The sequence below is a fragment of the Takifugu flavidus genome, chromosome 3 (genome assembly GCF_003711565.1).
Source record: "Takifugu flavidus isolate HTHZ2018 chromosome 3, ASM371156v2, whole genome shotgun sequence".
NCBI lineage: Eukaryota > Metazoa > Chordata > Actinopteri > Tetraodontiformes > Tetraodontidae > Takifugu > Takifugu flavidus.
The window spans coordinates 13,484,351-13,496,382 of record NC_079522.1 but is presented as its reverse complement, the minus strand read 5'-3'; the positions used below and the strand labels follow the sequence as shown (position 1 = coordinate 13,496,382).

At 45.7% G+C, this 12,032-nt stretch overlaps 1 protein-coding gene across 1 annotated transcript in view; it reads right to left on the bottom strand.

The window, feature by feature from the left end:
- Positions 1-6,035, bottom strand: part of LOC130522100 (transmembrane protein 47-like) — a 13,409-nt gene extending 7,374 nt beyond the window's left edge. Inside the window, exon 1 of the mRNA XM_057026126.1 lies at positions 5,411-6,035. Within this exon, the coding sequence (XP_056882106.1) occupies positions 5,411-5,639 (229 nt within the window). The 5' untranslated portion in view covers positions 5,640-6,035. The remainder of the gene's footprint in view (positions 1-5,410) is intronic.
- Between the last annotated feature and the right edge of the window lie 5,997 nt (positions 6,036-12,032).

Sequence of the window (12,032 nt, the reverse complement as noted above, 5' to 3'; positions counted from 1 at the left end):
GCCATCAATGCAAATGCAAAACATGTAGATGATGTCAGCACTGCACCGTGGGGCATTTTGGGGCAATTTATATTTCACGTTCTTGCCTTTTAATGTGTGCAAATATAAGCACTACCTACACTTTTCCTAGCATGGTTAAAATAAAGGTTAAAACGACAGATGGTGTCAGGAAGGGACAAGGAAAGGAAAGAAGCAGAAAGAGGGAGGGTGAAAGAGGGAACGAGAAATGAAAGATGAGATGCAGTGGAGGGAAGTGGAAATCAGCGAAGAGAGAGATAAAGTTTTAAAAAAATGTTTGGTTATATTTGCTGTAGTCAGCATGCAAAAAAGCAAATGGGGGCTGACTTCAAGTCTGATTCACCATCCCTGAATCATCTGTGCTACGCTGTGGAGGTAACCATAACCAATCACAAATCAATCAACTACCACATCCACAGTGTTGGAGCTGCTTGTGCTGGTTCAAAGCTGTCATGGAAACGACTTTAGCACCATTATGATGTTGACAAACGCCCCGCAGCCGTAAAAACCATCCCGTCACACTGTTGCATTCCTCAGGGATCTGGGATTCATTTGGATTTTGCCTTCACATCGACCATCCCAATTCAGTCTTACTCGAGCAAGAAGTCGATAAAGAATTAGCTCTTCTCGGGGGATAAAACGTCCTGCCCCAGTGCCAAAATATTCTGGCATAACTTGCTAGCGCTGCCACAGCTTTGGCGGTAAATACCCCTGGGTCCTCTGAACAATCCTGGCAGCAGCGCTACAATCACCCATTCATGTAACATCTGTCCGTCGCCTCAGTGAAAACAGGAACACTTAAGCTGAAGGTCTGAAACACACGATCGCGCTGTTCGCTTCACGCCTTCACACATCAGATTAGTTCCCCCGCATCTGTCAGAACACAAGGAAACAGCTGGAGATTCCTTCCATCAGTCATCGATGTTGGAGGTCCTCCAAATGAGTAGAGTGGGGGTGGTGTCAGCAGGTCCAGGCCTGTCGGGAGCTCTCCGACTGCTCCATCACATACATCTCACCTTTTTAGACCTCACATGTTCATAGGCTCCAGAAAACTTCAACTGCATGCTTAGATTCCCTCTGAGGAACTCACCAGCCTGCTTAAATCCAGGCCCAGACCGCTGTGTTGTGGGCGGCATCTCAGCCTATTCATGTGACTATTTGCCTTGTGACCGGATTCCCTTTTTCCCCCCTACAAAGCTGCTCTGCGCTGTCACACGGATTAAGTGCTGTAGAACTTCGGAGTTCTCGTATCCGCGTCACAGTCGATCAGGCCAGCAGCTGCAGATGGGACACACAGTTGCATACACACAGTCATGACGCTCGCCTGTCTGCTAACCACCATTCAATGCAAAATTAAAGCCCAAGAAAGGAGGAGAAACCTTCACAATGACTGCATTCAGTGCAACAAACGGCAAAAAAGTCTCAAGACAAACGGTTCATCTGAAGGAGATTACCACATAATAGCAGTGGAACAGCGGTATTTAGGACAATTTTGCTCTTTTATGTCCACAAATAATTTAGGAGTTGTTTATTTTAAGCCGTCTTTCTTCCCCTAATGTAAGAGTGAAACTGCTTTGAAGAGACATGATTTGCATCCACCAAAAGGATTATGTGTGACTGGGCACATGCACAAACCTTTACCCACCAGGACACCAGCATGTGTGTGTTTGGCGAGTGGGAGATGTAGGTTCCAGGCTATTTGCGTCTGTCTGCCTGCCACATAAGTGAATGCCACATCATTTCCCATTCCTCATTCAGCCGCCACAAATAACGTGGGCGTCTCTGGGGCCTGAGCTCACTGAGAGATGGAGTCAGAGGGGAGAAGGCGAAGGAGCAGAAGCAAAGAGGCGGGGAAGACTGGACCCTGGAGGAAAACGCAGGGAGCAATAGTAGAGGATGGCAAAAATGAACAAGGCCACATGATTAACATTAGAAATGTAACCCTGAAGCCTCCAGGAGGGAGTGAAGGAGGAGAGAAAGATGAGGAGCTGACACAAAGAAAGGAGGTCAGAAGGTACGGTTCCTTGAAAGACAAGGCTCATTTAGGAGTTACTCAAAAGGAAGGGGCGGATCGATATGCTGATAAAGAAAGATGAGACTGGCAGCGTAAGGGCATCCACAGAGGCTTCTGCTTCATGGCCTCAAACCTGTGATGGCTGATTAGGGTCTGGAGCCAGAACTACCTTCCAGCTGCGCTCACTGATCAAACCCCAACAAACTGGTTGTCACAAGATTATCATATGTCTTTTCATAAAAGAAACCAAAAAAACAGGCTGTCAAATGCTAATTTGGGAGTTTTACAGATACATTTATTGTTTCTCACTGTTTTAGTCCATTGCTATGTTATATGGCGTAGACATGATAAAAATAAGAGACAAACGTGAGAAAATTAGAAAACGTTCGATTTTTATGAGCAGATTAGTCTGAGAAATCATTCCTCAAGGTCAAGTGAATGACAAATAAGCGAGTCGCTTCCTTTGTCCTCTGCAGTTTATTGTGCTTTGATTTTGTTTCATTTGGCGCCTCTTTCTTTAGACTCAAGAACAGCTACGCTTGTTTATGTGACTGAATGGGAAGCATAAAATCGGATTTGTAAGAAAACAATGGAAATAAAAGATGAGACGCTGAGGAAGATGGAAGGAGCAACAGGGAGGTGATGATGAAAAGAGGGAAAGCAGAGGAGGAATGCATGGAAGGAGGGACTGTGAGGCATTCACTGTGGGAATTAAGGAGAAGGCTGCCTTACAGTGGGAACACAGGGTTCTGAGCAGAGCATGTGACAGGTAAGGGCTCCCCTGATGTCTCTTCAGAAGGCAAATGCCCACTTTCTTCCTCTTAAACTGTGTCCCAGGACTGCGGGGCCTCTATGCAAAGCTGGCCGTCAGCTTATTGATGTTTCTGTTGCATCATCGATAACACGAATCTCTTCATCACTTCCACTGTGTGCCGAAGTGACAGCGTTCCATCCAGAGACAGCTGACAAATGCGAGACAGGCAATTCCCCCCCCCCCCCCCCCCTTGCTTTGTCTGTGGTTTCCAACAAAGCCTTAAAAAATGTCTCACGACTTGTTTAAATCACTGTTCTGCTTCCGGCTGCAAACTGTCTGTGGTGTGTGCTGAGCTGGAGGAGAGCTGCTGCTGCTAAGGAAACCAAGAAGATTAGATTTCTATTAATTATGCATTTTATTATAATTCAAATCTGTCATAGCAAAATTTTGATGAACCCCAAACTGACCAAATAATTTAACATTTTATCCCTCAGAATTCCACAAAGAACATTTGTTCTCGGTCCAGAAAAAAGACATGAAAGTAGCTTCAAAAGACATGTTGTTTCACTTTTAGATGTGACAACCACAACGGTAGCCAAATCCCTGAGCAAGGGAGCTCATACTCACGTCACCCCAGTTGGTGTTTACAACTATATTTCTGTTCCATCTTCTCTGGATGTGTATTTTCTCTCACGGTCCAGTTAATTAAAGGCCCTGCTGTGCGTGCCAAGCAGGACAGATTTCTTCCACTGATTGAGGTATTAAATGATCTGCCTCTGCATGCATTGCAGACATTTTCTGTTGTTGGGCTTCCAAGCAGTTTAACCCATGGACAACCATAACCGTCAAATCCCCCAGTCCTCAGTTAGTTTTGTGTCTGTATTTTAGGGGAATCATGACAGAAAGCTAGGCTGGTTACTACTGACATTTGATTGTCCACACAAATAACAAAAGATGCATCTAACAACTACAGGTCAGCTGAAAGCGGCTTTCACCGGGCCAGAACATGAAAAATGAGCCCACAAAATAGAATGATTTCAACAGCTGGCACACGTTAATCTGCAGATCTTGCATAAGTTGTAATACCTGTGATCTTACTGCGTACCTCAAGCATCGCTGAAGCATGAAAAGACAATTATGCAGCCGCGATCTCTTCAGTTTCACGTTATTGTTAAAAGAGAACCATCACAGTGAGAGAAAGGGATCAGCGAAATTAACAGAAACCACGGCTTTGGAGCGACTCCATTAAGTCCTGAAACGAGCCGAGGGAGCTGGCAGAGGCAGGGGAGTGGTTTATTTTAGGACTGGCAGTACGTGTCTGGGTCTGTCTGTATATGGAAGGCAACACACACACACACACACCACACACACACACACCACACACACACACACCTGTCGCGTGAGGACATCTAATTAGGAAGGAAGACTGGATGTGAAAGAAAGGTATGGCCATAAATTTTGCCATTGTGTGTGTGTGTGCCTGTGTGTGCCTGTGTGTGTAGTGAGGTGCAGCAGAGATGTAACAACAGAAAAATCAGAGTGTGACATAAAATATTCAGCTGGGCTTCAGAGGAGACTGTCCAGAAATAGGTCAGCTTGACGTGCTTGTCTCTTATTGGCACACAGACATGGCAATTTACACACACACGTACAGAGAGAGAGGTAGAGAGAGATTCCTTGCCTGTCACATATGTTTCAGACTCGAAATGATTGACAGATGTTCAGTAAAGACCACATCTCTCTTCAAGAGAAACACGAATGATCTCTGAGTTTCCTGGAAACCCAAGATTGATCGCTCCGCTCCAACGCTGCAAGCTCTCTGCAGAACATGACAACGGCCAAATGGAAGTTTGATGATAAGGAAGGAGGTACGGGTGGAGCTGGACAGAGCCAGCCTCTCTTTCTTCTCCTGCACCGTGATGGTAATTGGGCACATGTGGCAACACCCAGGAGAGTTGAAAGGCTATACTGTGAAGGCAGTGACAGTTCCTAGCATTAATAACCTAAAGAGTGATCATTTGCTGAAAATACTTCATTTTTTTTCTAAGCAACTACAAACAAAACCTAAGAAGCATTAATAAAAATTCAACAGCCACATTTTTGATGAGCCATTTCTAAATTCAAAGTTGCCAGATTCATTGTAAATGTGATTTTAAAATGTTTCTGTCTGTGAACAACACTGCAGGGTATATTTAAGCATACTAACAGTATTGAATGTTGAATATTTGAATCCTTACAAACTCCATAGCAGACACCATTGCTGACAAGACCTTCTGCATTTGTATGTATCCCTTGTTTATTCTTTTAATAACAGGCATCCTTCCGTATTGCTCACAAGCCTCCCTTTTTGTTTTTGCAAATGTTTCTGACATTTTCTTTGACGCCTGACTGGTGACACTTCATCTCCGCACGAATAACCTGGAAATCCCTAAAACGCAAAACCACTCATCAAGACAATCCTCCTGCCATGCTAAGATCATTGTCTGGGGGGGGATGCCACTTAGGAGATGAGGATTCCTCCCTTAACACTGAGTTTCAGCATCATTCACAAAGATTCTCCAGACGCGGCACCGCGCGTTAAGCGTCCCATGCGCCCCGGACATGGACTCAGTGGGACTCGTTACCTGATCCCAGAGTGCTGCTGCACTGCCAGCTCTCCGTGCTCGCCGGCTTCCAGCAGGACTCCCACAGGGACAGGTAGTACTGGTCGTCAGCAGTCACCCATGCCGGGCTCATCACGGCTCCCACATCCAGGCAGAGCGCCAAGAAGACGCACACCAGTCCGACCAGCTTCAGCGGTGTCAGCGGGGAGCTGCGCGCCGACTCTTCCGTCTCGGTGACAGCGGACATCATGGCGTGGACGGAGAAAAGGAGGAAGTGTGGAAAGCAGATCGGTGTCCTCCCTGCTGAAGGGAGCCTGACAGTGAAGCGAGAGCAGAGTTTTTGTTGTTGTTGCCGCTGCAGCCCACCGCGCTGAGACGCTTCGCCAGTGAGCAGCACCTCCGCCGCGCACCGGAGGTCTCCGCCGTTTACAGCGTTGACGTAAAGGCTCCAAAGGATCAGCGGGTGCCACAGGGTCCTAAAGAGAGAAAACAATCCAAACCTGCTCGCCCAGGTCCGTTGTTGAAAAGTGAAATTTAGGTCCCCCAAAAAACTGGTCTCAAATCCTTCCAAACCCTCATTGTGGAGATGTTTGACACAGCCATTCACACTGGTTCCATTCTCCAAAAAACAGTTATTAAACTTTCTTCTTCTGGAGTCATCAACATGAATCTTGTCATGCAGCCATCACATTTACAACCAAGAAGACTGAATGGAAAAGCCTTGGAGAAATGCTTAGGGCACGATAAAAAGATTCATCCGCATGCTAATGACAGCTCCATGGGAGCAGAGAGGACGCCCAGGCAGGAGGCCTCCACAGCAGAGGAAAGCAGTGCTGTCTGCATGTTTATTCAACCAGAAAGAAGGGAGGGATGGAGAGAATGATGGAAGGCTAATAATGAGCGATGAAGAGGGAGAGGCGGGAGGCAGCGTTGGAGCAGAGAGCTGATGAGGAGACAGAGGAAGGGCAACACACAAAGGTGAACGTGATGGAAGGATGGTGTTGGATCAAAGTTAATGAACAGGCTTGGAGCTGATCTGTCAGCTCCTCGTGGCTTAATAAGACAATGGTTTATAAGCCATTGTCCTATTATAATAATAATAATATAATAATAATAATAATAATAATAATAATAATAATAATAATAATAAAATAATAATAATAAGACAATACCTCCTGACAGAAGCATCATCAACATCTGGCTTTTATCTAATAAATGTCGATTAATCCCCAGTTTCAACTTTCTTCAACTACAGACTTATTAAAGCTGTAAATAAATTCCTAATTTCCTTATTTTAGCCTTTATCATTTTATCTCCCTATATCATTTCTTGCTCAGCTGTTTATGGTAACCCTAAGACTAAATTTACAATAAAGCTCTTAAACTTTAGTGCAATTGAAATCACAGTGTAACCTGATGACAGCATTCGAATGGGTTTCCTGCAACAAGACTCAGATTATCAAATTAGATTACCTGTAGTTAATTGCATTCATCTATAAAAGAACATCTTCCCAGACAGTGGCGTGTCGGGTGCTTCATCTCGACCATGTGATTCCCGTTAATGGTCAATGTGGATAACTGTGGGGTCAGGAGGTCCTGACTGCGGAGGAGATGGTGGCATGAGTGGTGAAAGAACAAATGAGGAGAGGATTAACATCTTGAACCATGGAAATAATCGTTGTGGGTGAGCGCACAGGGAGAAACACACTTACAGCAGTGTTCCTCACACAGACTGGGGGAGAAGCATTAAAAAAAAGGCTGAGTCAGCCGAAGGTCAGCGTGCACTCATCAGTCTCTCATACAGACGCAGCAGACGACAGAAACAAACCCAACCTGGCACAGACGTGGTGAAAAATCACCTTTAGTCCATCAGGAAGGGTTGGAGACAATTAGATAAAGGTGATTAACACCAGGATGAATTGACAGGTGAAGCAGAGGGGCCAGCCAGATCAGAGGGGAAGGAAAAAGAAATAGCTGTGTGAGCTACAGAAGATACATCCTAACATGGCTGAGGGTCACGGTTCCTCGCAGGCAAACTGGCTCAGGCAAAGGTGCTCTTGACAGCAAGGACGGCTCTGGTGGGACGGCACTCCCGGGTCAATGCTGCTCCAAGGACTGGTGTCATCCCAGTATGGCTTCGTCTCCCAGCAGGTGTGGTCATGAATCATCGCCGCGGTCGCGGCTCAGGGCGCAGAATGCCGACCAAGGGAGCGTGGGGGCCACAACCGCTGGGAGCAGCACTTACTTCCACACCAGGGCTGATCGACTGTGACGACTGCTCGATTGTTATCTCGCCTTTTATGGCCTGTTGTTAACATTCCAGATGGCGGCGTGATGCACATCGGTGTAATTAACGACTCTGATACAACCTAATGAGAGTGAATTATTCTTGAGAAGGAAAAGAAGAACCACAGTGCAAGACAAATATATTTTTCTGAGAGCTCCAAATGGCAAAACATAAAGGAGGAAAACGATGAGGGAAGTCTCTCACCTTCCAGCAGCTTCTTTGCATTTACAAATGTGCCGTTTGCAGCCTGCCGTGCTGTTTCCTCGCAGGTAAACGGAAGCAGATCGTTGTGGCATCAGCCAGCGCCCAAGTCGAAATGTTATGTGCGAGGCGCGTGGACGCAGATGCAGGCGTGACACGGCTCAGTGCACACAACCCAGATCGATCACGGTAAAAGACCAACAGCACACAATTAAGTGTGGAGCCTTGACGAGTGCTGCAGCGCCAAATAAATCCCAACAAAGTGGTGGAGGGACGCAACGTTACACTGGTGACAAAAACACTAAACGCCCTGCTTTGAAATGACCAATTAATGAGGACACACGGGACAATACTGAAAGGGCACCAAAGGGAACTTTGACTTCTCTTTGACCTTGGAAAACTCGTCCTTGTCCAAATCGCATCCGTCCATCATGGCATCACGATAATGTTTGAACTCACTTTGTCCAGTGGTCAAACGTGCACCTGTAGAAGATTGCAGGCACAACATATTGGTGCCATTTACAGTGACCATACACGTTTTCTTTGACCGAAGAGCTGTGAGTGACGGATCTGCCTGAGGGAGAAATGAGGGCGAACCAGTTAAGCAATCTTATGTGACCATTTTGTCAACATGTATGAGAACAAACTGAATCACGCTGAGCGGTGCGCATCGGATGTGGCAGCCTCTGGTTTGATTTATGCATTTGCAGTGAGAACCGGGGGGCTGTTATTTTGTTCGGATAATCCTTGAAGCTGAAGACTAAGTGTTATGTGTCCTACTCAGCTGAGGTAAAGAAAGAAATAAGGCGCAGCTGAATACAGAGTAGAAGATTTTGATGTCTTTCTCAAGGACAGGTAGCATTCTTAAGGCCGTGCTGCCGCACAGTTCCCTCACATAACCGATAATGAAATAATAAAGTATTGGACTTATATACAACAGCAAATAAATGTATGAAATGAAAGACTAAGTGCTCTGTGAGTCTTGTTATTCACGATGGTGTTTACCAGATTAAAAAAACAACACGCTTGAATGAAACTGACAGTGAAGAACGAGCCCTGGCTGCAGCTGCTGCCCAGTTTTTGTTTAACGGGAATTTAACTCTTCCATTGTCTTTGAAGGGACCACAACGCGGAGCCGCAGCGCTCCACTGAGCATCGATAATGAATCCGACGATTCTTCAAAAGAGGAAACGACTCTCTGGGGGTCTGCAGCAAATGATTTGCTTAATAGCGCCTTTTTTCATTTGGCACTAATTTAGCTCGATGCAAGAGTGCAGAGTATTTGTATGCTCGTTTTGTTTTCCAAGGATGTGATTGAAACTGCTGTAGTGGTGTATCAAATAAACTGCACACAGACAGCGACGGTCCCACAGGTGTTCTTCGATCCATTTTGGCCAGGCTGAAAGTCATTTAGGAAAACTTAATGGTTTATTTGTCTTTTGTTCGCGAGAAAGAGGCGTTCACTTCACCGAAAGTGGATTCAAAAATATATACATCTACTGTCGAACACAACAAAGAGGAACAAGGGAGTGGAAATGTTAACCTAAAGGCCAAGTGCAGTGTTCCACAACTAGAAGATGCAGCTGGTCAAAGCGAGGAAATGACAGCTGATGAGGAGCCCGCTCGGAAAACTGCAGCCTCAGTCTTGATTTCAGACCTTTTGACGCACGTTATGGGATTGCATTGGTTGACATATTCAAGTGAAGTTTTAGTCTTCAGGACCAGTGGACATTGCCGACTCCTCCGTGTGCTGGGCGTGATGCTTTTGCCAAAGATCCCAACATAAAGTGCTGCTTATCAACGCCCTCTTTTGCACTTCATAGGGCTCCGCTTGAACCCTACCTGCTCTGACCCCTCAGGCAGAACTCATGTTATTACGAAAACTTTGCAGACCACATTACTCTTAGGTCATTAGGACAAACCCCCAATCATGTGGTTCTTTCAGTGACCTTTAACTGTGCTGTTGAAAATTGAATTTGATGCATTCTATGACATCACGCCGTTGCCACAGCTCCCTGGTGAGTGACATTTGGAGAGGGTGGAAAGCAGTCCTGCTGTCCATACATATTCACAGAGAAATACAGGAAATTGAGGCAAAATCTGAGACAAGTTTGCAGGAGGGAGCACAAGGTTCACTTCGCAGGCAAGTTCAACCTCATTTATTTGGGAGGAGCGGAAAACCCAGCAGACTTCCTCCCTGTGCTTAACGATGCATGCTGTTTAAAAATAATGCAGGTTTTAAAGGTAATTTAAATCTTATCTAGGCTGATCGTAACAGCCTATGCATGAGGACAAATGCATGAGGACAAAAGCCTGTCAGCTGCATATTACTCCTCGCCGCTGGATCTGTGACACCATACCGGCGCCTCGTGCGCTGCGGGAAGAAGCCCAACACACCTGGTATATATCTCAAAACTATTGTTGATGTAATTCCAAAGAGTCGTTATGTGAGGGTCATGTTTACAGCCTGCCCTTAAACATAAATCACCAGTGACTGCAATAACTTGGTCCATGCTAATGTCCCTCAAAGGTCCCCTTTGTTCAGGCGGAGATCATTTAATTTTCGTTGGAAAAGACAAAAGCCTCTTTCAAATTTTCTCCTCTGCATGTGTGATGATGGGTTATTATTATTACAGCGGATCATTAGCATATTTCATATCCTGCTGCTGAGCGTTTCTAGCTCTGTATCTGTCTCCATCGGCAGTGGAGTCAACACGCAGGTGATGCAGCAGAAAAATGAATGCAAAACACACAAACAAACACACACGCACACAGTAACAGCAAACACTGAGACGACACTGGCTCGTCACTCCCTGACACGTGCGTGCAGCCATCAGTCGCTGTATAAGCTGCAAACTGAATAATAATGCATTTAAATGAAAGACACACGTGGGTGTGCACGCTCGCAGCAGGACAGGGGCTTGTACACAATCTGTCATGTCACCAAAGCTGCTTCCGACTCTGTCACAAAGCATTAACACAACCCAGACAAACACATCAAACAAATGCTCCTTTATTAAACACTCCAACGCAAGCACCAAGATAACTCTGAAAATCAGCAACATGAAATATACAACAATGTTTCTGACAAATTCAGGCGCGGGGACACACACACACGCACACACACACACGTGATGATTTTTCATGTGTCAGAGCTGGAGTTTTCCAGGCAGTTAAAAGGGGGAAAGATGAAAGCGGGGTTGAGCAGCTTGTTCTTTCTCCCCATCTCCTGTGTCATGTTCATCAGAGGGAGGTTTGATAGGTGTGCACAATCGCGTGCACTCAGAGGCACAAGTGGAGACACACACCCACCCACGCAATGTTAGGGGAGAAGCGCTGTGGCAATAATTAGATTTTACTTCAAAGAAGCGTAGGCTTGTTTCTGTGGGAGATGGGACTGATGCATGTAAGTCAAATTTATAGATGAGGGACCGAGGGTGGACCGTTCCCCTGAGTCTCAGTCTTCACAGTCTGGGTGCCTGCGTATCTGTCTAAAATTTTGACTGGCAAGTGAAATATCACTCATCAACAAGCAGGGGGAAAAAACAACAGTGCTCTCCTCTTGCCCCCCCCCCCCCCTCCCCATCAACCCTCATCACACACACACATATAGGGGGATCTGTGCATGTGTCAGACAGAAACAGCCCCGTTTAATTAGCGCCAAGCTAATTGAATCCCGGTGTGAGTGATGCACGGGGATAGGACCCGCCGTGAGAGAATAGAAATGAAACAGTATTAAGCAGCTGAGTAGCTAATCCATTTAAGAGTGTGTGAGAAATGAGAAGGATTAGATGCTGTGCCATATGGTCTGCCTGTCAAAGGACATCCAAGTTGTTTTAAAGCTAAAATAATTTCCGTCTTTGGCTGTTTCTAATTCTTCTACATTAATATTTTAGTCTCTAGCAAATGAAACAATACAGAGCACTGGAATGACTTGACCTGAGCTTTGCGAAGGCGGCCTTACAGCACAAACAAGCAATTTAAAGTACGAGCAGTCTGTTATAGATACAGAGTAGATAACACATTAGAGACCTGACACAACACGTACATTTAATTTGTATTATTTCTGATTCGCAGTGTTGCTCGGAAGTGCAAAGAAGCGTAGCCAGAGGTCGAATGGAAAATAGCGTCGTTTGACGGCTGTCAGTGTGGTGAT